Source organism: Danio rerio, chromosome 4, assembly GCF_052040795.2.
Source record: "Danio rerio strain M-AB ecotype USA chromosome 4, GRCz13ab, whole genome shotgun sequence".
Lineage (NCBI taxonomy): Eukaryota > Metazoa > Chordata > Actinopteri > Cypriniformes > Danionidae > Danio > Danio rerio.
Window position 1 is genome coordinate 58,423,782 of NC_141024.2, and position 26,449 is coordinate 58,450,230.

A 26,449-nucleotide genomic window follows, 5' to 3' on the forward strand; every position below is an offset into this window, starting at 1 on the left:
AATAATCAGTGTAATGTTGTTTTCGAGTCATACTTGCATGCTAAATCCGATCGAATATTCAAAGTAACATGGTAAACAATATAGAGACTTCTAAATAAACAAATGTGCGAATATAAAACTAACTTTACCAAAACATCGGTGACACGACTACTTTGAAAATCATGCAGTGAACTCAGCAATACAGGTTCTGTCAGGACATTAAAGATATAAAGCTATTCAGTGTAGGTAAATGATGGATTCAACAAGCTTTTTCACTTTCGTTTCTGAAGGGTTATGTTGTGCCGAAAATTGTGACCAGGGGGCGCTGTTCCGTGAAATACTCTCTCGGGAACGCCCAGGTCGCTCATGCACGCGATCGTTAACGCGCACTCGCGCAGACATTACAAGTGATCAACGTCGAGCAGTGCTGTAAAGCATGTTAAAAAGCTGGATTCAGCAAACATGTTCATATTGAAAAACATATGAAATATATTGGAGAACTTTGATTTACTGAACTATGACTCACAGATTTCATCTCAATGGTCACACCCTATACTTTACAGTCTACGGTCACACGAGTGCAGTAAAAACATCCGTCACAAACACTCAGAACAGAGTAGATAAGGACATGCAGGGGCCCAAAGGACATGCGGGATTTACATTCAATCAAATGACATGCAAAGGGTTACATGCGTGACTTTACCTAAAGCAGTATTAACTGCTGGATGTGGAGAAGAAAGTTTAGACGCTACGCACCTCTTCTTCTTCTGGCTGTGCGTTGAGTCAGAGAGCAGAGTAAAACTGCACACCGCCACCTGCTGTATTGGAGAAAGTAACATCAGTCCTTCAATGTGGATTTCCCTGAATATAAAATGACTGCTTTCACTGCCTTCTCAAATTACCTAAGGTATTTCAGTTCCTACATAATGTAAGGATACATTCATTGAGTTTATTCTGTTCTTGTGTTTTCTTCATTTTTTTTCTGCAGGAACCTGCTGGTATCCTGTAGGAATTATGAAATCCTGTAGGACAAAATGACAATATGTGCAGGCAATTCCTACAGGTTTTAGAATCATGCAGTACTTTTTACAGGAATCCTGAAGGATCTTTCCCCCTGCAGGACAGCTGCAGTACTGCAGGAATTATAAAATCCTGTAGGACACATTGACGATATGTGCAGGAATTTCTTACAGGTTTCACAGTGGATCCAAGCAAGTGACAAATCCTGCAGGATTTTATAATTCCTGCAGGAGTTATTTGCTGTAATTGGAATGAAAGAAAGAAATTCTGTCACTTGCTGTTAGCAATACAGTATGAGTTCTAAAAGATAAACAAAACAACAAACATACAAAAACTTAATAAATACAGAAATAAATAAAAGTATATGAATACATTATAGACAATTATAAAAATCAACCATTACACCATTTAAATTATGCATTTGCATTTTACCTTTTATTTCTATACTTTTTTTGTATCATTTTTTAAAATGTCAATCCAGCTATCTGTTTTAATTCAACTCCTATCTGTTTCGATGGATGCAAAAAACAAAAACAAAAAAACTGCAAGACTGGCCCTTGAGGTAGACTCATGTTGAACGTATGTCTGTGCATTTCATGAGTTCAACAAGGTCTATCCCTTCTTCTTTTAAAATGTTTGTTGCTGTTATCCCTGATTCTCTGTCTTTTTGACGCAAGCTATTTTATTCTGTGTCCATTGCCTTTTTGTGGCAGCTGGAACTGGTGCCTCTTTTTTAAGTACACTTTTTACTCAATTTTTATCCTTTAAAAAGAAGCAGCTTAGTGTTATTGTTAGTGCGATTGGTAAACATAATGTGTTTTCTGTAATGTTAGAGTAAATTGAATTAGTAAATTAATATAAACATTTCTTAATCATTTTAAATAAAATGCAAACTTGAAATAAGATTATACATTGCTGCCAATAACGTATAGGTCTATTTTATACACGTATAATAATTACAATATTTTAAGTTAATATGACTACTAATGTAGTATTTGACTAAATGGATTTGTGTAGACACAAAACAAACAGTTGTGGCTACAATAAACTATTTTCCTTTCATAGCTATTTCCTCTCCTAATAATTGTGAGATTATTATTATTATTTATTATTATTACATTTCTTGCCATTTTATAAGTTTTAAAAGCACTTTAAATGTACCTCAGGAAAGTCTCTTCTCCCCCGAACCCCTTATTCAACGTTGAATCAACATCGGTTTGCTATCTGAGAAGGTTTGTGTGTGAGAAGAGAGAGAGAGACAGAGAGAGAGCAGATATAGTGTAAAGAGAAAAAGATGGGCGAAATGTATCAGTAAGTCATGAATGCAACAGTAAGTGGCAAAAAAGCTAAACAAAAAATACTTTTATTTTGGCGTAGCCTGTGACGTCATCAGGCGGCGCCGCATCAGCGCTATGTTTCAACTGCAGTAAGGTTTTAAGGGCCTTTCTATCAAAGATAAAAAATGTAATAACAATTATATCAGGAATATCCTAACTGCAGATAAAAGTGTTCCTCCAATTGCAATGGTTAAATATAAACAAGCATTCCCTTCATTCTTCTTTTCCCCAAAAATCTGGTCAGATATTACAAAATACATTATTCCTAATAAAGTAAAAGAAACAAATTTTAAAATATTACATAGATATTATCCATGCAATGATTTTATAAGTAAGTTTAAGGAAGGTTTTTCACCCTTGTGTTGTTTTTGTAAAAAGGAACCGGAAACAATTCTTCATTTATTTTTCAGTTGCAGTTACACAAAACAGTTTTGGTCCCAAGTTTCCTTACTACTTTTTGAAGTGTTTTATAAATTAATCAGTATAACTGAGCAAATGGTTTTTTTTTACGGATTGCAACTCTGGATTACTGGAAATGGACAAAAAAGCAAAAATTCTTATTTTATTTGGAAAGTATCACATCCACAAAACAAAATGTATGCTGACTGTACCAAATTGTAAACTATTTTTCATTGATCTAAAACTTTTTTATGATTCCCTCACTGCTATACAAAGTAATACCAAAGCTATTAAGACATCTCAACTACTGGAAAAAATACTTAATGTACACGATTAATTTTTGTTGTTAATTCCATTGTATACTGTTTTTATGTATAACTCTGTACATCCCGGTTTGTTCAATAAAAAAAAAAAAAAAGATCAATAAATCCAATAAAAGCATCAGAATAAATGATTCCTGTGGAAAAAAAAAAAAAAACTGCAGTAAGGTTTGTTTTAAAACGTTTACAGATATAAACCGATTTAAAGTTAAAGTTCTGAAGTTTTAGGTTTTTTATACGATATTAAATTATGTTCCTGCTGTTGGAAATATTATTTTAACTTTTTATACAACGTAGTACTATTTCATTATCTGAGAGCTATTGTTTGAATAAAGTGTGTAATAAGTGTTTTAAAGAAACGTTTTACCCGATTTCTTTTTGTTGATTACTCATATGAAGACACGTTTAAAGAGAAGTTATCTTGTTTCTGTTCATTGTTTTATTTATTTTAAACAGAACATTTTTATTGTTTTGTTAATTTTAAACAGGATAAAGTGTCCAAACACAGAGTAAAACTGCTGCTGAAGCGACTGATCTCCACACTATTATAAAGATGGCGTTTATTAAAGAGGAGAGTGAAGATGTGAAGATTGAAGAAACATTTACAGTTAAACAGGAAGATCTGCAGGAACAAACAGGTTGGTTTTTATTCTCACACACCAGCTCAGTCATTTGATCCTCATTCAGATATATTTCAATAATAAAAATACTAAATTAAATCCATCTTGCAGCCCTGAGTGTACATAGAAGTATAGTTGGTTTTATATTTAGATATTCAGACTTTCCCCTTAATAATATAATTTCATAAAAGTATTATTTGCAAACTCTAAACAGTGAAATCATATTAGCAGCAAATGACTATCAAAGTACAACATTGTTCACAGTCAAATAAACAGTGTAAGAGCCATTATGTTTTTTGTAATGCTGTTTTTGACCACTGGGTGGAGTGGGGGTTTGGAGGAGTATATAGGTAGACAAAAGGTGCGTTCGACTTCATGCAGCGCTGCGCAGATCGATCGAAATCTGTCTTAAAGCGGTGCATTCTGGTTAGAAATCTTGTCCGGATTGATGCTGCGCTGACGCCACGTGACTGTCACATGTGGCATCAAAGTACCGCGACAGCGCTCCGAGATCAGACGGCAAACTCAGACCGTGCAGCTTCTGAAGAGCGACTGCAGGAGCTTTGATGACGACACCGATATTACACGATTGGCCAAGTTCACCACATGACAACAAACACGTGTATTTCGGGTTTATAATTGGACAAATTCCGATTCAAAAGTTTCAAAACAAACAATTCACTTTTCACACCCTCTCTATCCTGTACACATCTTGCTTATTAAAAGACTACAAATATTTTACTGCAGTATCATCTTTTGTTAAATAATCTGGTTATAAAGGTTAGCTTGTTTGCACAGGTTTATTTTTTAACTTTTTTATACAGACTATTTACTGCATTCATCTCCATGAACGATTTAAATGATGTATTTTAGTGTATATTTTAGTGAATAACCTAAATATGAACTCAAATAAGTCTTACAGACTTGAAATAAGAAAATCATCATCATTGATCCTGCCCCCCTAAAGCTCTCTTAACAAATTAAAGTAAAGAACTATTTTATTAAATAATTATAAAATGGCTTTATTATTATAATATAAATATATATTTTATTTCCTGTCTAGCAGTTTAAAGGCTACCTGCTCTTTCTGGGAAACTTCTACATCGCTCACTTATTTTACCTTTTGTTCTTTTCAACACAATCTTTTTGGATTAAAATGCTTTTTTGAAAATTCATTCATTATCCAAAATAATGTCATTTATTTGGCCTAATCAAAACACCTTGTTTTGCTTTTTACATGGGAAATTTTTTATATCTATAAATGTACATATATGTAAACCCCTTTTTAGCAGATTCAAACAAGAAGTATCAGCCTAAAGATTGATGTTTAACTCCTAGAATTTATGCTTACTGCTTTGTATTTAATAGACCTGTTCGTTTTTATGTTTATATTAACCTCTCATTTCCTCTTATTTCTCTCATACATTTGTTACATATTTTATTCATAATTCTCCCTTATTGTTTAAAAAGGAACTACAGTTTGAAGAGACTGTATTCTGTTTTATTTGTAAATGTTTTGTTGTTATAAATAAAAATAACAAAAAAATATGATGACGCCATGTGATCGGTCATCATGACTGCAGCAACTTTGAGTCCCGAAGTGTCCAGCTGTCCGTCTTGACGGCTCCGTTTTCAACTCCGCCCCGCCTGCGCTCGGCTAATCTCGTTGATCACCGGCTGCAGCTGAGCTTTATGTCGAACGCACCTAAAGACTTAGAACAACAGGTGTGTAATTAGAGGGAAGCACAACATTTTTTGACCGTGTTTGAAAGAGCTTTATTGAGGCATTCAATGTGATTTTATGAGCATTTATATATCAGACTGTGAGTGGAAATTGAACCATAAGAACTGTCTGTGCAAAAAATAAATCTGATAAGCAGTATTTGGAGGATGATTCGTTTGTTGAGCTCTCACGCGTCAGAAACAACCCTACAACACCTCAAGTGACAAAATGGTCATTTGTGTCACTACATTTGTCAAAAAATGGCTTCTTTGTGGATCATCATGCATCATTTTTGGACTTTCTTGAGGAGCAGCCGTGATGAACTGAATGAATGAAACAAAGGTATGTGTAGCGCTACTTAATGAATGACTTTGTGTGCACACAATAGCGTAAATCCAATGCATTGGTTGCTTAAGTTTTAAAGTTGCTTAGGAGGCAAACGATTTCAGCTGTGAATATGAGTTTAATGAATTGTGATGATGATGGTGCGACTACCTGTGAACAGACAGAGACTATTGTGCCATTTGAGAAGTTTGAAACAGAGCATGTGAGGGAAAAGCGGCTCATTAAGCTTACTCCTAAGGCTTTATTGGAAAAATTGGAAACTTTGCAAAAGACACGAAAGTGTAAACTAAGCAAGGCAAAGAACTTAATGGCTATTATAAAGGATTTTATGTCCAACCGAGAATATGAAAAGGAGGTGCAGTGTTCCTTTGAGAAATTCATCAAATTGAGAGACGAAACAAAGGAAATGCACAATTCGGTGATGGTTCTTTTGCCCAGTGAAGAAAAGGAAAAACAACAAACATGGTTCAATGGAAAGATGTTGATTTGCGATGAGTTTGTAGATGATGTTGAGAAATGGTTGAGCGCTGAAAGTCAAGTTTCATGTTCTGGTGTTGATGCAAGGGTTTGTCAAGAGGATGTTAATCCAGATGATAGCATTTCCAACATATCCTCATGTAAATCCAGTAAATCGTCCAGTAAGAAAAGTTCAAGCAGTGTACGTAGTGGGAGATCTTCTGCTGCTTCAGCACGAATCATGGCAGAGGCAGAGAAAGCTGCATTAATGGCGCGTGCAGCTGCTTTAAAGGAAAAGCATACTTTGGAGGTACAACAAGAAAAGCTGAGACATAGACAAGAACAGCTGGATATTGATGCAGAGATTGCAGCCGCTACTGCAAAAATTGCTGTTTTAAATAATCAGTCTCTCAAAACCTGCACTGATGATATGAATGCATATTGTGATAAAGGAACTGTTACTCTCAACCCGCATGCAGAGGCATATGTGCCAATAGAAGTCCCCCTGCAAGAAAGCTCAAGGAACGTGATTCAGCAAATTCACAGTGTGCCACAAATTGATCCTCATTTCACGTCACAAATGCAATCCTCAAGTGTAATGCAGAACAGTGATGGAATAATAACTTCGAACCTTTGTAGTATCTTGCAAAAACAAAATGAGATTACCACCCTGCTTGTACAACAACAACAATCCAGCACACTGCCTCAAAGAGATATTCCTGTGTTTGATGGCAATCCTCTGCAATATAAAACTTTTATGAGAGCATTTGAGCATGGAATAGAAGACAAAACCAAAAATAGTAGAGATTGTTTATACTTTCTGGAACAATATACACAAGGTCAGCCAAGGGAGATTGTGCGCAGTTGTCAGCATATGGATGCACAAAGAGGGTATGTGCAAGCTAAAGCATTGTTAAAGGAACATTACGGCAATGAATTCAAAATAGCTTCTGCATATGTAGAAAAGGTTTTGGCATGGCCTTCAATAAAATCTGAGGATGTAAATTCATTGCAGAGTTATGCTCTCTTTTTGCGTGGATGCTGTAATGTAATGGAAGAAATTGACTATATGGAAGAGCTAGAGATGCCAAGCAATTTGAAAACCATCATCATGAAGTTGCCTTACAAATTAAGGGAAAATTGGAGAACTGTTGCATGTGAGTTAATGGAAAGACGCAAGCAGAGAGCACGGTTTAAAGATATTGTGATATTTGTTGAACATCAAGTCAAAATGTCATCAGATCCCTTGTTTGGTGATATCCAGAGTACCCAGCCTGTGCAACAGAAATTCCAACCTAAGACTAAAGTTAGAAACAGCTTTGCAACAACGGTTGTCACCAACAATAAATCAATTCAATGCTGTGAGACTGATTTAAGATCAAAGGCCCCAGTTGTATGTTTGTGCTGCAAACGTGATCACTTATTGGAGCAGTGTACACAAATGCAAAACAAGCTGCATAAAGACAAATTGAACTTTCTAAAGGAAAAAGGTGTTTGTTTTGGCTGTTTTTCTTTTGGACACATAAGTAAAAGATGTGATAAGCGCTTGACTTGTACAGTGTGTGGTCAAAAGCATCCCAGCATTTTGCATATCCAACAAAAGGAAAGAGTGTGCACTCAAGAACAAAGTCATTCATCTTTAAGTAGTGCACATGTTGCCCTTACAACATGTGGGCAAACAGGGGCCGGTGACGATGGAGACTGTGCATTATCAATTGTACCAGTTCAAGTCAAATCCAGCAAGGGACAAACGGTAATTCAAACCTATGCATTTTTGGATCCTGGCAGTTCTACCACATTTTGTTCAGAACGCTTAATGCATAGTTTGAAATTAAAGGGAAAGGAAACTAATATTGTTTTGAAAACAATGGGCAATCAAAGGGCTGTTAATAGCACTGTTTTGACTGGATTGGAAGTGTCTAACCTTCTTGATGACACCTTTTATAGTCTTCCAGAAGTCTTCACTCAAGAAAGAATGTCTGTATCCAGAGACAACATTGTCACTCAAAAGGATTTGGAAAATTGGCCATATCTGAAAGGTGTTGAGATTCCTCAAATTCCTGCTGATGTGGATTTGCTGATTGGAGCAAATGCTTCCAGGGTAATGGAGCCCTGGGAGGTTATAAACAGCAATGGAGATGGACCTTATGCAGTTAGAACCCTATTGGGATGGGTTGTAAATGGACCACTCCAAGGAAGCAGGAATAAGGTCAAATGTTCAGGTGTGACTGTTAACAGGATTTCTGTAAGAAAATTGGAGGATATGCTTGGTAAACAATACAATCATGACTTTAATGAGAATTCTGTTGAAAAGAAGGAAATGTCAAGAGAAGAGCATGCCTTTATGGAAAAGGTAAGCAAGTCAATTGAGTTTCAAGATGGACATTATAAATTGAATCTTCCTTTTAGGATGGAAATTCCCATGTTGCCAAACAACCTTTGTGTGGCTAAACAGCGCTTAATTGGATTGAAAAGGAAATTTGAAAGAAACAAGATTTTCCATCAAGAATATAAAGATTTCATGGATGAGGTAATTAAACACGGTTATGCCGAAATAGTACCGTTACATCAATTAAAACAGGATGAAGGGAAAGTTTGGTATATCCCTCACCATGGGGTTTATCACCCCAAGAAGCAAACATTAAGAGTGGTGTTTGATTGTGGAGCTGCCTTTAAAGGTACATCATTGAATGATCAGCTTCTGCAGGGTCCTAATCTGACAAATTCACTGTTGGGAGTTCTTGTGAGGTTTCGACAAGAGCCTATTGCATTTATGGCTGATGTAAAAGCAATGTTTCACCAGGTTAAAGTTGCAGAAGAAGATACTGACTTTCTTCGTTTCCTATGGTGGCCAGATGGTGATATCAATCAGGACTCTGTGGAATACAGGATGAAAGTGCATTTGTTTGGTGCTGTGTCGTCCCCAAGTTGTGCTTGCTATGCTTTACGTAGAACTGCTGAGGACAACAAAGATGACTTTCCTGAAAAGGTAATTGACACAATTCACACAAACTTCTACATGGATGATTGTTCGAAAAGTGTACCTTCTGAGGAAGAGGCCGTCTTGATGATCAAGGATCTCACAGATGTCTGCTTAGCAGGAGGTTTCCAGTTAATAAAATGGATCAGCAATAGCCGTATTGTGCTACAAAGTGTACCTGAAGAACACCGAGCCCAGGGCATAAAAATGATGGATCTGGACAAGGACCAGTTGCCAATGGAAAGAGCTCTTGGTTTGTGGTGGTGTGTTGAATCCGACACTTTCAATTTTAAAATAACTAGCAAAGATCATCCTTGCACCAGGCGGGGTGTCCTGTCAAAGGTATGCTCTGTCTATGATCCTTTAGGATTTTTGGCTCCATTCACTCTTACAGCAAAAATTCTCCTGCAAGAGTTATGTAGGATAAGATGTGGATGGGATGATCTGCTACCCTCAAATCTCCAAAGGCAGTGGTCTTTATGGTTAAAAGAGCTTGAGAAGATGGCAGATTTCAAGATGGACAGATGCCTAAAACCAGCAGGAATGGATGAACTTACCAACGTTCAGTTGCATCATTTTGCTGACGCAAGTACACTTGGATATGGCACTGTGACGTACCTTAGGATGGAGACAAAACAAGATGTTCACGTAACATTCCTACTCAGTAAAGCTAGAGTAGCACCTTTGAAATCAGTAACTATTCCACGTCTTGAATTGACAGCTGCTGTGCTTGCTGCTCGAGTGGACAAAATGTTAAGGGCAGAGATGCAGTTTCCATTGGTTGATTCAGTATTCTGGACAGATAGTACGTCCGTGTTGAAATACATAAAAAATGAGGACAAACGTTTTCTTACCTTTGTCGCCAACAGGATCTCTGCAATAAGAGAAATTACAACACCATTACAGTGGCGATACATACCTACGACTCAAAATCCAGCAGACTGTTGCTCCAGAGGTCTGAAAGCAGATCAGCTGTTAACAAACAGAGAATGGATCAATGGACCAAGTTATCTGTGGAAACCAGTGGAAGAATGGCCAGCACAAATATTTGATTCTGCTCTTAAAGCAGATGATCCTGAAGTCAAGAGGAACATATGTGTAAATAGCACTCTTGTAAGTGAACAGTCAAATGCTACTCATAGGCTGATTACTCATTTCTCAGACTGGACAAAGTTGAAGGTTGCTGTTGCTTGGCTCTTGAAATTAAAGACAGTTCTGAAACAACGAAGTCAAAAGAGAAAGGAAATTCAAGCCTCTTTAGACTCTTCTGGAGTAACTTCTAAAAAGACGGAGAAAGAACTTCGAAAACTAACTGGTTCTGTGGTTACACCAAATTTAAGTTTGCAGGATGTGAATGAAGCTGAAGTAGCTATTGTTGCATTCAGTCAAAGGCAACAGTTTAAAAAGGAAATCGATGCTCTGTCAGTTTCACCTGTTTCAAAAATAAGCCGAGACAGCAAGCTGTATAAATTGGATCCCGTCTATCAAGACGGTATTTTGAGAGTAGGAGGACGATTGAGAAATTCTGCTATGCCGGAAGAAAGAAAGCATCCGATCATTCTGGCTAAGGATCAGCATATTGCCACGCTCATCTTGCGTCATATACACCAACAGTTAGGTCACAGTGGAAGAAATTATATGCTTTCAGAGCTGAGGAAAAGATATTGGATCATTAAGGGTAATGCAGCTGCCAGAAGGATTATATCGAGTTGTGGCCATTGTAGACGTTTTGGAGTTAAGGTGGGTGAGCAGAAGATGGCAGACTTGCCAAAGGAACGACTCCTTCCCGATTTGCCTCCATTTTCGAATGTTGGGGTGGATTATTTTGGTCCTGTGGAAGTTAAAAGAGGACGCTCCATTGTAAAACGTTACGGAGTCATCTTTACTTGCATGGCAAGTCGAGCAGTTCATCTGGAAGTCGCCTACTCATTGGACACTGATTCATGTATTAACACTCTTCGAAGATTTATCTGCAGACGAGGGCAAGTAACTCAAATAAGATCAGATAATGGTACCAACTTTGTTGCCGCAGAAAAGGAATTAAAGGAATCACTGAGATCATGGAATCAAAACAAGATTCAAAGGGCAATGCTCCAGAAAGGTGTCCAGTGGAGTTTCAATCCTCCAGGAGGTTCGCATTATGGTGGAATCTGGGAACGTGTAATCAGAATGGTCAAAATAATTTTGAATTCCATCCTACATCAGCAGATTTTGGATGATGAAGGATTCCATACTGTACTATGTGAAATTGAGGCCATTCTAAATGATCGCCCAATAACTAAGTTGTCAGATGACCCCAATGATTTGGAGTCACTTACTCCAAACCATCTTCTTCAGATGAAAGGTAAACCAGTATTACCACCTGGATTATTTGAAAAATCTGAATTATACAGCAAGAGGAGATGGAAACAGGTCCAGTATATGTGTGACTTATTCTGGAAAAGATGGACAAATGAATATTTGCCTTTGCTTCAAGATCGGCAGAAATGGAATAAGGAAAGGAGAAACTTTGTTCCTGGTGACATTGTTGTCATTGTGGACTCGTCTGCCCCTCGAGGGTCTTGGTTAATGGGGCGAATTCTGGAGGTTTTTCCAGATAAAAATGGACTTGTTCGTTCTGTGCGAGTACAAACTAAAACCAGTGTACTTGAGAGACCCGTGACAAAACTTTGTCTGTTGTATGACAACATGGAAATATAATGGACTGATGGTAAAGACTGTTAAATTTGACACCTACACAGAATTGATTAATGCAATGTTTATAGTGTTGCTTTAATGGCTCTTTGTATGTACATTGTTGAATTGTTATGTCTACCTGCCATGTACAATTAGGGGCCGGGGTGTAAGAGCCATTATGTTTTGTAATGCTGTTTTTGACCACTGGGTGGAGTGTGGGTTTGGAGGAGTATATAGGTAGACAAAGACTTAGAACAACAGGTGTATAATTAGAGGGAAGCACAACATTTTTTGACCGTGTTTGAAAGAGCTTTATTGAGGCATTCAATGTGATTTTATGAGCATTTATATATCAGACTGTGAGTGGAAATTGAACCATAAGAACTGTCTGTGCAAAAAATAAATCTGATAAGCAGTATTTGGAGGATGATTCGTTTGTTGAGCTCTCACGCGTCAGAAACAACCCTACAACACCTCAAGTGACAAAATGGTCATTTGTGTCACTACACCCACGTTCAGTTCATTGTTAGTAAATCCAAACGTGAGCGATTCTGAGCGTGAAACCTGGCGTACACAAAGTTTTTGTGCGTACGCATCGTTGATACATGAGGCCCCTGGTCTGTTAAAAAATTCTACTTCATATATTCTTTCGACTCCAATACAACAGCCAAGTTAATTATCAATGACGGAGTGTAAAGCTTGCGTGCTTCAGCAGAGCGTCTTGCTGTTTATGAATGTGGAGACGGAGAGAATGCGCAGTTTAGTTTCACCTTAAGATATTGAAATATAAACTAACACTGAATTGCTCATCACGCTCAAAGAGTTCAACTAAAATGTACAATTGTTGTTAGTTGCACCCGCGGGAAGCACATTGAACCTAACAAGCCATTCTTTAAATTTGATATTCTTGAAGTATGTGAAAAAACCTCAGATGCTTTGTCATGTTGGTCTGCACTCTGCTTTATAACTTATTACTTTCATTAACATATTTATACTTAGCTTTGCCATCGTTTTTCACCACATGTAGCCACTCTGTTAAGCACATCTTGCGGTCCATCTCTAAACAAATGTTTAAACTAATACTGAAGGTGCTCTCCAGCGGCAAAGTTTCTGGCAGAGTAGCAAGTGGAAAAATGTGCATGCAGAAATTAAACAAGAGAAATCAAAATTTAAATTATATAACAAGTATGGGATTCTTAGCATCTAATCCCATCTAAAAAGTTATGTTTTTTTTTTTTTTTATAGTTTTGGCTGCTGTAATCATTTGGATTAAATTACCCTAAAAATCCTGCTCCTTTAAGGGATCATTTTCAACAAAATATTGTTATAATAAAATAAATGAAGTAGCCTACCCAGTATAAAATAACAGTAGCAGAACTAACTTTATAGCGACAGCTCGGCAGAGTTATCACGGGTATAAAAACAGGTGGTTTTATTCCTGATGAGAATATTTATTGTTGTCAGACTACACTTTCACATAAATACTCCTGAATTAATAAATCAAAACTCACAGCTAATCAGAACAGCCTGTGCGTGTAGCATCTCGTCAGATCATACGGAACTGACAGTCAAAATCTGAGGTAAATCTTAAATGAAGCAAGACAAGACTGCTTGACTCTTGCGTGTGTAGTTACAATAGCAACCCAACATTCTCCTCAGAATTTCCAACAAGCTTACTTTAATACGAAATTAAAGCAGGTAACAAACATGAAGTACAATTGTGGTGCAGCGATGAGACGAATGTGTTGAGTGACTGTCAGGAGGCGTGGCTATGCAGGAGGATGGTGTGTGTAAACTCGCTTTTAGAAAAGAGAAACAGAAAGCACTTACTGCTGTAGGGCTGCCTCTGATAAAAACAAAAAACTCAAATAAAGTAAACAGGTTTAGAAAGCACAGCTGATATTGCTTTTTGATCCTGTGGGAAAGCAATAATGAACCGGTTAAAATATTTCTGAATAATATGTTGAAAAACTATGTTTTGACAAAACTTAAACCCAAAAGGTTCATGGCTTCGGAACAAACAATCAGGGCTGAAGCCCAACAACCTCCCGTGCCACCCCTGATCAGGAATAAACACCAACCTATTTGTTGTTCAGAGTCTTCATTTTTAATTTTGCAGGGTTCTGGATCACTCATATTCCTGCTGTCCTTCAATAAACTCTTTACTGGAGCCTGATGGGAATATTCTAGTGTTTATAGCTGAACTGGAGGAGAAGACAATTATTCTAATTATATGCTGTGGCTAAAATGAGTATCGTGGTTTTTTTTTTTTTTTTGCCTAAAATAAAGATCACGACTTTCTCACGATTCTGCAGATGTAAAATAAAAGTTATGAGTGCATGGGCTATTATTATTGTTATTCTCAAACGTGGTAAAGCAATAGGCTTTGTGTAGCTGTACTGTTTGGTTACAATGCTACATTTTGTATAGACTTTTTTTTAGGAAAATGTACTTCTAATACAATACATTATTAATAGATTTTTTATATATTAGCTTATTTTAAACTCAAGATTAGTATGTAAACAGTGTACTAAAAATCAACTAATGTTTAAAGCATTTAAAACACTTTTAAAAAACACACTAATAAAAGTCTTTTGGATGTTTTTTTTCTGTAGTGTACTTTATTGTAGTACAATAAAAATATATTTAAGTATTACTGGTATTTAGTATACTTCTGTCAAGTGTACTAAAGTCCTACTGAAGTATAAACATACTTTTAATTAGTATATTTATAGTGTAAAACCATCAAACTTTTATTTAACACAAAAAAATAACAATGTACTAAATATGTATTTTCGGGTATTTAAGTGTATTTTAATTGCATTTAATTATATTTTTTCACCTGGGTGAAGAACGCATATTGAGAAAAAGCTTCTGTTTTTAGGATCTAAAAATTCATCCTTTAAAAAAATCTCAAGCAAAAAGATTCCAATGACGCGCCTGCTGGTATGTGAAGAATGTGGTCAATACTGACGAACATCACACTCAGATGTTTGCATATCATCAGCATGCTGTAATCAATTTTTTACGCATGAAAAGTAATTTTTAGACTAGTTTGTTGGCCAGTTGAAGTCAGTGCAATGCTAAACGTTATTGTTCCACTATTTTTGTTCATTTTGTATCACATTGTCCCACAACATCATCATATAGTTTAGAATACTGGACAATGTTTTATAATCATTAATTATTTTAGTGTCCATTTCATTTAGCATATTTCAAATTGGGGGCATCCACATTTTCTGACATACTTAAAACCAGAGTTTCTGCAGGTGTCACCAATTTAAATTTAGGACTTTTAAAGACAATTTCAATATGAATGAAATTTTAGACTCATAAAGGGCTAAAGGCCAAAGAATTTTTCAGATGGCCCAGATAGAAAGTTTAAATATTTTAGATATTTCTTAGCAAAATTCTTAGATCTTAATTATTGTGTAAAAATAAGCAAGCTTTATTTGTATCCACACACTTTTTTTTCCAACATAAACTTTATTTAAAATAAAAAACCAATTAACAAATGCTTTTAAATTTTTAAAAACTATAATAAAATAAATTTATGCACAACAATCTGTCCAGGTCGATGTCCTCAGCAGTGAATACATGGAGCATGTTTAAATGTTATTGTAAGGAAAATGATTAAAGCATTATAATAAATAATGTTAAAATGACCTTTTTGAATAAAAAGTTGAAAGTTTTATGGAGATGAATTGTTGGTGATTGTATGGGTTTTGGCCAGATTGGGTAACAAAACATGAACAAAGGAAAATGAAGATTTGTCTATAAAAGATTTAAGACCTACAACAAAATAATTCAGTAAATTTAAGACTTTTTAAGGCCTGAAATTTGGATTTTGGAATTCAAGACATTTTAAGACTCCGCAGAAGCCCTGTTTAAACACAATAGCGCTGGTAATTAGTTATTAAAATAATGATTTAATTCTAGATACTATCTGTGAGAACTAGTAACAACTACTAAAAACAAGTTTAAAGCCATAAAGAAGTCGGAATTATGATCGTGACATATGCAAATGGAAAGTACTAAGCCAACACTATCACTGTAATAGCAGATATCTTCTATGAGAATACTGGCGGTCAAATATCATCAGCTCAGTTAAACTTTTTTTATATAGCGCCTTTGCTCAGAAACGATTTACAAACAGTAGAAGAACGAGAAAAGTAATAACCTTAAGAAGTAGAGAAATGGGAGACTAATAATACATAAAATAGCGACAAAACACCAAGAACAAGTAACAAGAAAGAAACTGATTCCTGTCTTTCAATGAGTGCTTATGTGCATTTAGGAGAACTAGGCAGCACACTCAGGGCTGCAAGGTTTAATTTATGCTTGTTATTAAAATATATCTAAATGAGGATCAAATGACTGAGTAGGTCTTTGAGAATAAAAACTAACCTGTTTGTTCCTGCAGATCTTCCTGTTTGACTGTGAATGTTTCTTCAATCTTCACATCTTCACTCTCCTCTTTAATAAACGCCATCTTAATAACAGTGTGGAGATCAGTCGCTTCAGCAGGAGTTTTTCTCTGTGTTTGGACACTTTATCCTGTTTAAAATGAACAAAACAATAAAAATGTTCGTTTTAAAATGAATAAAACAATGAACAAAAAACCAAGAATGAGCTGATTAAAATTAGAAACGTAACTACTTTTCTTATATATAGTGATGTATACTTAGAATGGAATGACATTATGTTATATATTAAATCGAACCTTCATTAAAACACTTTTCTGTTGTTCAAACAATAGCCCCCACCACTGGGAGTAAAATAGTATTACGTTGTATAAAGGGTTAAAATAATATTGTCAACAGCAGGTACAAAATTAAGCACTGAATGAAAAACTGAAACTTTAATCAATCGCTTTATATTTGTATAAACGCTTTAAAACAAACCTTTCTCCAGTCAAATAACAGTGTGGGAGCGGCGCAGCCTTATGACGTCACACGCCAAGCCAAAATAAAAGTCTTTTTTTGTTTAGCGTTTTTGACACTTACCTTTGGAGTAGGCCCAGCTCTAGCTTGGAACTTTAGGGTGGGCCAAAACAAAAACATATATATATATATATATATATATATATATATATATATATATATATATATATATATATATATATATATATAAAGCCTAAACTTAAGACTTAAGACTTAGCCTGAGCGTTAGCCTGCCCTGGACCAGGTTAGTTTCAGCATAAGTTGCCAGGGTAACTAAGTTTGAACTATCGTAAATTTGATTTATGAAACAGAATCTGCCATTAATAAAGCCTGGCTTTTTCTGTAAGCTAGTTTTATGGAATAGCCCCCTGTTCTCTCTTCCCTCTGGTATTCTTATCCCCTCCATTCGTACATCATTTTATTTTTTATTTTTTGTTTGTTTTCATGCTTTTTTCTACATTTTGCGTTCCACACTTCTATCCAGTAGGTGGCGGGAATGCACCATGCAAGTTGGTCTGCCAACCGAAGGCTTTTATTATGGCGTGTCGTGTGACGTCATGAGGCTGCGCCGCTACTGCGCTGTGATTCAACTGAAGAAAGGTTTGTTTTAAAGCTTTTACACAGATATAAACGGATTGATTAAAGTTTCAGGTTTTCACCAGATGCTAAATGATATACCTGCTGTTGGCATAGATGTAAAGTTGGTTTTATATTCGCACATTCGTTCATTTAGAAGTCTATTAGCATGCAAGTATGACTTCTGAACAACATTAACACTGTTTATTTGACTGTGAACAATGTTGTACTTTAATAGTTTGTAATAAGTGTTTTGATGAAGGTTTAATTTATTAAATAGCATAATGTCATTAATTCTAAGTATACATCACTATATAAGAAATGGAGTAACATAGTTTTATTCAGCAAATTTGTGGCTATTGTATCTTGCTCGGACTTGATCTTTTACCTGATTTCTGTTGAAGCAAGAGTTAAAGTGAAGTTATTTTGTTTCTCTTCATTGTTTTATTCATTTTCAACAGGACATTTTTATTGTTTTGTTCATTTTAAACAGGATAAAGTGTCCAAACACAGAGAAAAACTCCTGCTTGAGCGACTGATCTCCACACTGTTATAAAGATGGCGTTTATTAAAGAGGAGAGTGAAGATGTGAAGATTGAAGAAACATTCACAGTCAAACAGGAAGATCTGCAGGAACAAACAGGTTGGTTTTCATACTGATATATTTTTAATAATAAGAATACTAAATTAATCCATCTTGCAGCCCTGAGTGTGCTGCCTAGTTCTCCTAATTGCACATAAGCACTCATTGAAAGACAAGAATGAGTTTTTTTCTTGTTACTTGTTCACGTGTCTTTTGTCATTCATTTTATGTATTATTAGTCTCCCATTTTCTCTACCTTCTTAAGGTTATTGCTTTTCTTGTTCTTTTAATATTTGTAAAGCGTCCTTGAGCACTGGCGCTATATAAAATTTATAAAAATGATAAATTAAAAAAGTTTAACTAAGCTGACGATATTTGACCTACAGTATTCTCATAGAAAATATCTGCTATTTGGTTGATGGTGTTGGCTTAGTACTTTCCACTTGCATATGTCACGTTGATCACAATTCCCTTTTTTAAATCAACTTCTATGGGATTAAACTTGTTTCTAGTAGTTGTTACTAGTTCTCACAGATAGTATCTAGAATTACATCATTATTATAATAACTAATTACCAGGGCTATTGTGTTTAAACAGGGTTTCCGCGAGTCATAAAATGTTGTAAACTCCAAAATCTAAAATTTAGGCCTTAAGAAGTCTTAAATTTACTGAAATATTGAGTCTTAAATAAAGTCTTCATTTTCCTTTGTTCATGTTTTGCTGTCAAATCTGGCAAAAACCCACACAATCACCAACAATTCATCTCAATAAAACTTTTAACTTTTAATTCAAAAAGGTCATTTTAACTCTATTTATCATAATGGTTTAATTATTTTCCTTACAATAACATTTACAAATCTGCTCCATGTATTTACTGCTGAGGACATCGACCTGGACAGAATGTTGTGCATAGATTCAGTTTGTTATAGTTTTTTTTAAACGTTTAAAACATTTGTTCATTTGTTTTTTATTTTAAATAAAGTTTTTGTTGGAAAAAAGTGTATGGTTACAAGTAAAGCTAGCTTGTTTTGACACAATATTTAAGATATTTTGCTAGGAAATATCTAAATTATTTAAATTTAATATTATTCATAATTATTGTATTATTAATATTTAATATAAAAATATTTTTTTGATAGGACATATAATTTTTTTTTTCATCTGGGCCTTTTGAAAAATTCTTTGGTTTAAAATTTAATTCATAATGGTCTTAAAAATGTCTTAAAGTCTTAAATTTAACTTGGTGACACCTAGAACCTTTGGTTTAAATTATGTCAGAAAACGTGGATTCCCCCAATTTGAAATAAGCTGAATGAAATGGACACTACAATAATTGTTATAAAACATTGTACAGGAATATCCACCCAAAACAGACTCCAAACCAGTCACTCGCTGTTCCGCTGCTTCCTCTCTGGCGTTAATGTGCTCCACAGAATTGTGTAACTCTGTCTGAAGCTGGTCAATTTGATTACAAAGTTAATTTGACTGTGCAACGGCCTTTTCAAAGTCAGCCTAATCAAATTGCCCTTTAGTGCATCAATAGCTTGAAGGACCGCACTGTTATCACTCGCCAGAGCCGTCTCTTTTTTTTTTTTAGATGCAGCTTGCACTTCGGGTTAGCATTAGCATGGAGGCTAGTAGCGGATTCTGCCTCCCTATGGTTGCTTCGACCTTTATTCATCCTGATTTAAAATTAATTACCCTCAGAACAGCTAAACTCATACACTTATAAACGCTTATTTTCCAGGATAGGTAGGTTTAGGTTATTTAGGATAAGAGCAATATTAAACAAAATTTTAAGTTTTATGTAAGGACCTCAACAGTTTGCGTCTTCACATGGCGCCGCTCCAACTGCAAGTCCAAAACAAACAATATAACAATAATCACAATGAAACACAAAACCCTCAGCACTTATAACTCAAATGAAAGTGAAAGGAAAAAAATGTGAATGATTTCAGGCCAGCAGATTCATCCGATTTGAAAACGGAAAAATAATAATGATAATAATAGTATGGGGAGAAAACAAGAAAAAAGAGAAACAAGAGAAATAAAATGAGAATTTGAGCAAAGAAAACAAAAACTTTTGGTCAAGGGAAATGAGAGGGGAATGGCGGATGTGGAGGTGTGGATGTGAAGGTTGAGGGTGTTGACAAATCCAGCCGGTGAGTAGCAGCCTCAGGTGCCCAACAGGAAACTCTGACACTGTCGATTGTGGGATGAAGGCTTTTGGCAGCTGACTCTATGCCAGCAAGATAAATCGATAAGTTGATTTTGTTCTGGACACACTGCACTGAAGTCTTTGATGACGCACTCATTCACAGACATCACGAGCACTTAAGTAACAAGACATCGGCCTTTGCTCTGTTGCCTTGATACGTACCTTCGCTTTTTGTTTCTCACAGCCAGTTGTTAAGTTTACACTGCTCGTCTCGACCCGGTTTCCCTACTCGTGTCCCTGCACTGCAACAGTTCAGTCAACTTCTCTTTCTTCCGCACACCACATAATGCTGCGCTTTTCAACTCTCCTCCTCTTCTTTATACCCATTTCCTTTTTGCTGTCCCATGGGTGGAGACCAATTAAACAATGTTGTCACTGAAAACGCCAGCAGTCATAAATGCATGATTATATGCTTTCATGGCTTTGTGATCAAAAAATGTTGTTATAATAGAGGCCAATGGAGAAAAAACAGCCATGAATATAATGAAAAGAGTAAATTTGGCCAGAGTGTATTGAGGTTTTTTTTTTTTCAAAGCATTTTCCCTGAATATGTCAAAATAATATGTCCCCAAATAACAGTCTGTTTACTGAAACACAGGGAAAGTTTTGGCCAAACTCAAAATCAACCCATAATGGATAAAAATGACCCAACAGCACACAAGGGGTAAGGTGCACGTTTCAGCCTTTATGCAGATGCTGTACAGCATCTCGGTCACCAATCTCGGTCCTGTCCCTGCAAGGTTTAGCTCCAACTTGTCTCAACACACCTGCCTTGATATTTTAAGTATACCTAGTAAGACCTTGATTCAGCTTGTTCAGGTGTGTTTAATTAGGGTTGGAGCTAAAATCTGCAGGACACCGGCCCTCCAGGAACAAGTTTGGTGACCCCTGCTGTACAGGTATGTCTCATGTATGCAAGGCAAATATTCAGCTAATTGTTCAGTTATTACCCCACAACATTTTTTTCTGATGTGTTTACCAGTCAGGCCACAGAATGAACAAGTATTCCCTGTGTGGTGATATGTGAACAGGTTATTGAGATTGGCTGTTCTGTGTCATGATCCAGGGTTGCTGGGGCAACAGGGGCAGAGCCAGCACGAGCAGGCTGACACAGAAGGCAGAAATATCGCTAATGAGTGCATGCTTTAATAAAGTGAAATTCTGAGTTCTAAAGCAATGGTCCACTCTGTTTAACATGACATGGTGTCAGAATGAAAGTCCTCAGCGCACTCCTATCATTTGAGAAGGAGGACGAAAGGATAATGTTAAAGTTTCACACGCCCTAAGGTTTTGATTATGCACAGCCATCAAGTTGGCTGGCGTGGAAGCAGCGTTTATCTTGATTTAGAATTTCAACAAAATTTGACAAGGAAGACATTGATGTACAGGTTCACTGCTCTATGCAATGGGCAAGCAGGCTGAACCCATAATCAGCACATTTTCGTTTTCTGTAGAGGAGGAAAATGATTACTACAATGCAGTAGTTAAAAAGTTTGATGAACATTTTGTGCCCAAACGCAACTTGAATCTTGACTGTGCTTGATTCACAAACAGAATCAACGAAATTGGGAAAGTATTGAAGCGTTTATCATGAGTCCATATGAGCTGGCAGAGTTTCATGATTTTCGTGCAACTAAAGACAAGCAGATTTGTGATCGCATTGTGATTGGAATTGCAAACAGCAACGTGTCTGAAAAGCTGCAGTTAGAGACCGATTTGACGCTAAAGAAAGCGATACATATTGCTCGCCAGTTGGAACTGATTAAAACAAAGCGTTAAAATTCAAGGAGCAGGTGATGTAAGTGAAGTGAGCTACAAGTCTAAGCATGGAGGCAATTTAAGAAATACACAGGAGGTAAATACAGAAATTCTGACACTAAACTAAGAGATGAAAGTAGTAAAGTTACATGTTCAAGTTGTGAAAAAAAACACAAATATGGGGCCTGAACTGCTTGGGGTAAACAATGCCGCAGGTGTAATAAACAGGACATTTCGAAGTTGCTAGTAAAACAAAAACTGTAAAAAAAAAAAAAAAGTGACCAGTGATCAACAAGAGGATGAAACTAAGGGAATATGGTTTCTGGGGTCAGTTTCTGATGATGCTAACGAAGATAGATGGCATGTAAAGTTACTAATGCAGGGGACTACTGTTAATTTTAAAATTGATACTGGCGCAGATATCAAAGTTATGTATGAACAAATATTTCTAAAATTTCCTGTTTGCCCCTATCTTACTTAAACATCTGCTGACATCTGAAGTCCCGGTGGCAAATTGGACTGTAATGGTAAATTCATAGCCTGTACAGAAAGGAAAGGACAAAGTGTCAGTTTCTGGACTTAGATTGTTAAAGGCCCATACAATAACAATCTCCTCAGTCATACAACTGCCCGTGAATTTATACTGGTGAGTAGAGCTGATTCTGTCGACATGGAGGACTCTGTTTTTGGAAACTTTAGACTCTTAAACTGCAAGCCAATCAAAATTGAGCTCAGAGAAGATGCTTAACCATACAGCCGCTCTTCCCCTCGTTGAGTCTCCTTTCCATTGCTGCCAAAAGTGGAAGAGGAGCTGCAGTGAATGCTAAAGTCACTGAAACTACAGACTGGTGTGCACCAATGGTGCCTGTGATAAAGAAAACTGGCAAAAATAGAATCTGTGTTGACCTAAAGAAACTGAATGAAGCAGTAAAGCTAGAAGGATTCACTCTGCCTAAACTGGAGGATATCTTACCAAAACTATTTGGTGCATGCATTTTCTCCACATTAGATGCGTCCAGTGGATTCTGGCAGATAGCATTGGATTCAAGCTGCAGAAAACTCACAATTTTTATAACGCCAGTTATAAAAAAGTGAACTTAAAAACACATCTGTGATGTTGACAGGTTATGGTTAAGAGTTTGACGATTGTAAGCAAAGGATATTGTTAAGTTGATATCTGTAACCAGGTTGGAAAAATAATTTGCTTTGTTCTATGTTGCTAAAAGGGAACTTGCTATATATTTACTACAGGGGGGCATCATCACTTTAAGGAGGGGAGATGTGGTGATATGTGAACATGTCGGGGTACAGGGTTGCTGGGGCAACGGGAGCGGAGCAATTTACATTGTAAAAGCACTAGATAAATAAATTGTTCTACAGGTTTTACGTTCAAAAGATGAATAATTTGAGTAAACCGTTCTGAGTACTGGTCAGAGCACAAAGGATGAGGAGACAGGTTATCTGTTTTAACACTTTATATTGAATGTTGAGGAGTGGACCCCAGATGAAAATACAAGGATGTACATAGTCTGAACAATAATAAGTACAATAAAATAATAAATAAGCTACAAATGTATAAACAAAATTTGCTGTTATGTATTAAACCAGTATTACTTATTAACATCAGTGACATTTTTTTACTAAACAATTTAGATAAGTAGAAATTAGATTTATCTGGAAAAAGGTCTAGATTAAACATTCATGTGTCGATAGAATACTCATTCACATGCAGGTATACATTAAATGCCCAGAAATGCTACAAATTGTGAGGCAGTTAAACAGTCTTTCAGCCATACTAGCCCCTTTCCACGTTTAATTTATAACATATCAGATTCACATTACAATATAAACTGTTAGGAAAACCTCAAAGGAGAATAATAACGGTGATCTGAACAACTGAATGATCATTACGGGACATGTCCGGGCTTGTCCGTATACTAAAGATGTATATAAAATTGTTTGGATAAAACAGAAACCATTAACAAATTAATAACGAAAGGGCTTATTTTGAGTCCAGTGACTAGCATCCAGATATTGCATCTGCAGCAATCATTGAAAGCGAACGGTTATAAAACGTCTTCTCAGCTGTTAATGCGCACAGCTTTCATGCACCCGCAGACATCGGCAGCTCCTCTCACTTAGGGATGGCTGATGTGAAACTGACGTTTCAACACAGTGTCGAGATCCTGAAGCACAAGTATTTCGAAACACTGCACCGAAGCACCCAAGTCACATGACTTAAGTGTTTCGAAACACCTGGTCACGTGACTAAAGCGATTCAAAGTATTGATCAGCTTAGAAGCGTGTCAAGGCCTGGCGAATCTGTATTTGACTGCCAAGGTCAGAGAAAATCCCTGTTTCATATGGCCTAGTGGACTGTGCGTGTGCACGCTGTTGCTATGCTTCGAATGACTTTTTGGGTTCGAATCCCAACTTGTACAAATACTCTGAAATCATGGTTTCGTGTGTTTTAATCATGTTTCTGTTTTGTGTAGCCTAAATAGGATACAGCTGCAGTTACGCCATCAATTTAGCATCATTTTTTGTAACACTGTAAAACAATAATTAATATTTTACAGTACTGTGATGGTTGTGTTTTAGGTTTGGGTAGACTTTAATAAAATTCAATAAATGGAAAATTTAATGAATAATATAAATAATCCTTGACGACTTCAGGCCACATTGTCTGATCTAGAAACAACCCTGTTTTAAGACCAAAACAAGACATATGTATTTAGAACGTGTTTATTCGGTTGTCAGACCAATGTTGAAACAATACAAGAACAAAGCATTACCAACAGGTATTAAAGGATTTCAAAATGGCTATATTAGCCTGGATTCAAACCCACTATCCCCGCATGGTAGTCAGACACCTTTACCACTCCACTAAATAACTTGAAGATTCAAGTATACAAAGTGGGGTTTATTACCTCAGTTTGCTCAACTGTTCTTTGCTAAAGCTGTTTCAATGCAATACATAAAAAAATGACAACTAGATGTCACTGTAGAGTGGGGTTTCGAAACGTTTCACAGCTTCGACACATTTGCTTTGACTGTTTCAGTGTTTCATGAAGCCTCGCTTTGCCCACCACTACTGCCTTAAATTAAATCTGCCTAATTGCATTAAATCTGCTTAAATGTGTACACATTAATGGACAGAACTAAATATTATCTGATTTATTTTACATTTATAGCGCATCAAAATTACGATGTGTGTAGCCAATGTTTCCAGTGTCTTTTCACTTTTCAGCTTTTTATGAGAGTTTGTAAGACTTAATGAAAACTTATGTTTTATCTATTTATTTCAGACCTAAGAGAGAATGAGGGGAGGAAAGAGGAGGAACATCATGTCAAAATTGAGGAAAAAAACAATTTACATACTGATGGTATTTTGAAAAGGACAGACAAGACTCGTTTCACTTGCACTCACTGTAGAAGGAGTTTTGGAAGAAAAGGCTATCTTAAGATTCACATGATGATCCACACTGGAGAGAAACCATTCACATGCACTCAGTGTGGGAAGAGTTTCAGCTGCTCATCACACCTTAATCTACACATGATGATCCACACTGGAGAGAAACCATTCACGTGCACTCAGTGTGGAAAAAGTTTCAGGAAATCATCACACCTTAATAAACACATGATGAGCCACACTGGAGAGAAACCATTCACTTGCACTCAGTGTGGGAAGAGTTTCAGTCAATCATCATCCCGTAATAAACACATGAGGATCCACACTGGAGAGAAACCATTCACATGCACTCAGTGTGGAAAGAGTTTTAGCCAATTATCATTCCTTAATCACCACATGATGATCCACACTGGAGAGAAACCATTCACATGCCCTCAGTGTGGGAAGAGTTTCAGCAAATCGTCAAACTTTAATCAACACATGAGAATCCACACTGGAGAGAAACCATTCACATGCACTCAGTGTGGGAAGAGTTTTAGCCAATCATCACACCTTAATAAACACATGAGGATCCACACTGGAGAGAAACCATTCACATGCACTCAGTGTGGAAAGTGTTTTACCTGCATATCAAACCTTAATCAACACATGAGGATCCACACCGGAGAGAAACCATTCATATGCACTCAGTGTGGGAAAAGTTTCAGCCAGTTAACATCCCTTAATTACCACATGAAGTTCCACGCTGGAGAGATAGAGTTCACTTATACTTAAGCCACAGTCACACTGGACTTTTTATAACTTGACCTCTCTGGACAGAAATGTAAAATATGGACCAGTCGCTCACTTGACCCCCTGGGGTCGAAGACCGCGTATACGCGTTCTGACAAGTTTTTACCTCATTGAGCTGAAATGAACCTAAATTACACTTTCAGTTTTGATCGTACAGATAAGATCAATACATCAATCGAATCTGTTAGGTGTCTACTTTTAAATGTGTACACTCACAACAAAAACAAAGTAGTGTGCTTTTGTAAAACAAGGATAATAAACAGTGTAGGCATTCTGTCTTTTCTCTCTCCGTGAACTGTTTTTAGAAACGCG

At 36.4% G+C, this 26,449-nt stretch overlaps 3 protein-coding genes across 6 annotated transcripts in view; 1 reads left to right on the forward strand and 2 right to left on the reverse strand.

The window, feature by feature from the left end:
- LOC101885698 (protein NLRC3) overlaps positions 1 to 756 on the reverse strand; it is an 89,300-nt gene extending 88,544 nt beyond the window's left edge. The window contains exon 1 of the mRNA XM_087248453.2: positions 683 to 756. The gene's annotated coding sequence lies outside the window, so the exon portion shown is untranslated. The remainder of the gene's footprint in view (positions 1 to 682) is intronic.
- The window catches only part of LOC148682209 (uncharacterized), a 150,973-nt gene extending 134,158 nt beyond the window's left edge, over positions 1 to 16,815 (reverse strand). Inside the window, exons 1-3 of the mRNA XM_088650697.1 lie at positions 16,760 to 16,815; positions 16,263 to 16,412; positions 13,937 to 14,027 (exon numbers count right to left, since the gene is read on the reverse strand). Of these exons, the coding sequence (XP_088506823.1) occupies positions 13,937 to 13,991 (55 nt within the window). The 5' untranslated portion in view covers positions 13,992 to 14,027; positions 16,263 to 16,412; positions 16,760 to 16,815. The remainder of the gene's footprint in view (positions 1 to 13,936; positions 14,028 to 16,262; positions 16,413 to 16,759) is intronic.
- A 542-nt stretch (positions 16,816 to 17,357) lies between these two features.
- On the forward strand, positions 17,358 to 26,415 carry zgc:173720. Of its 4 annotated transcripts, none has more exons than NM_001442661.1 (3): positions 17,358 to 17,398; positions 17,836 to 18,017; positions 25,242 to 26,415. In NM_001442661.1, the coding sequence occupies exons 2-3, from the start codon at positions 17,933 to 17,935 to the stop codon at positions 26,117 to 26,119; spliced, it is 963 nt and encodes a 320-aa protein (NP_001429590.1). In that variant the 5' UTR covers positions 17,358 to 17,398; positions 17,836 to 17,932; the 3' UTR covers positions 26,120 to 26,415. The 4 variants fall into 4 exon arrangements, with proteins under 4 accessions (NP_001429590.1, NP_001429589.1, NP_001429591.1 ...); NM_001442660.1 differs by having other exon boundaries at positions 17,868 to 18,017; NM_001442662.1 differs by lacking the exon at positions 17,358 to 17,398 and adding an exon at positions 17,456 to 17,493.
- Positions 26,416 to 26,449: the final 34 nt, after the last annotated feature.

What these genes read in the sequence shown, in the direction of transcription:
- zgc:173720 (NM_001442661.1), top strand. Translation starts at nt 17,933, where the DNA reads ATGGCGTTTATTAAAGAGGAGAGTGAAGATGTGAAGATTGAAGAAACA. An exon ending in AGATCTGCAGGAACAAACAG is followed by an intron (nt 18,018 to 25,241) that starts GTTGGTTTTCAT and finishes TATTTATTTCAG; the next exon opens with ACCTAAGAGAGAATGAGGGG.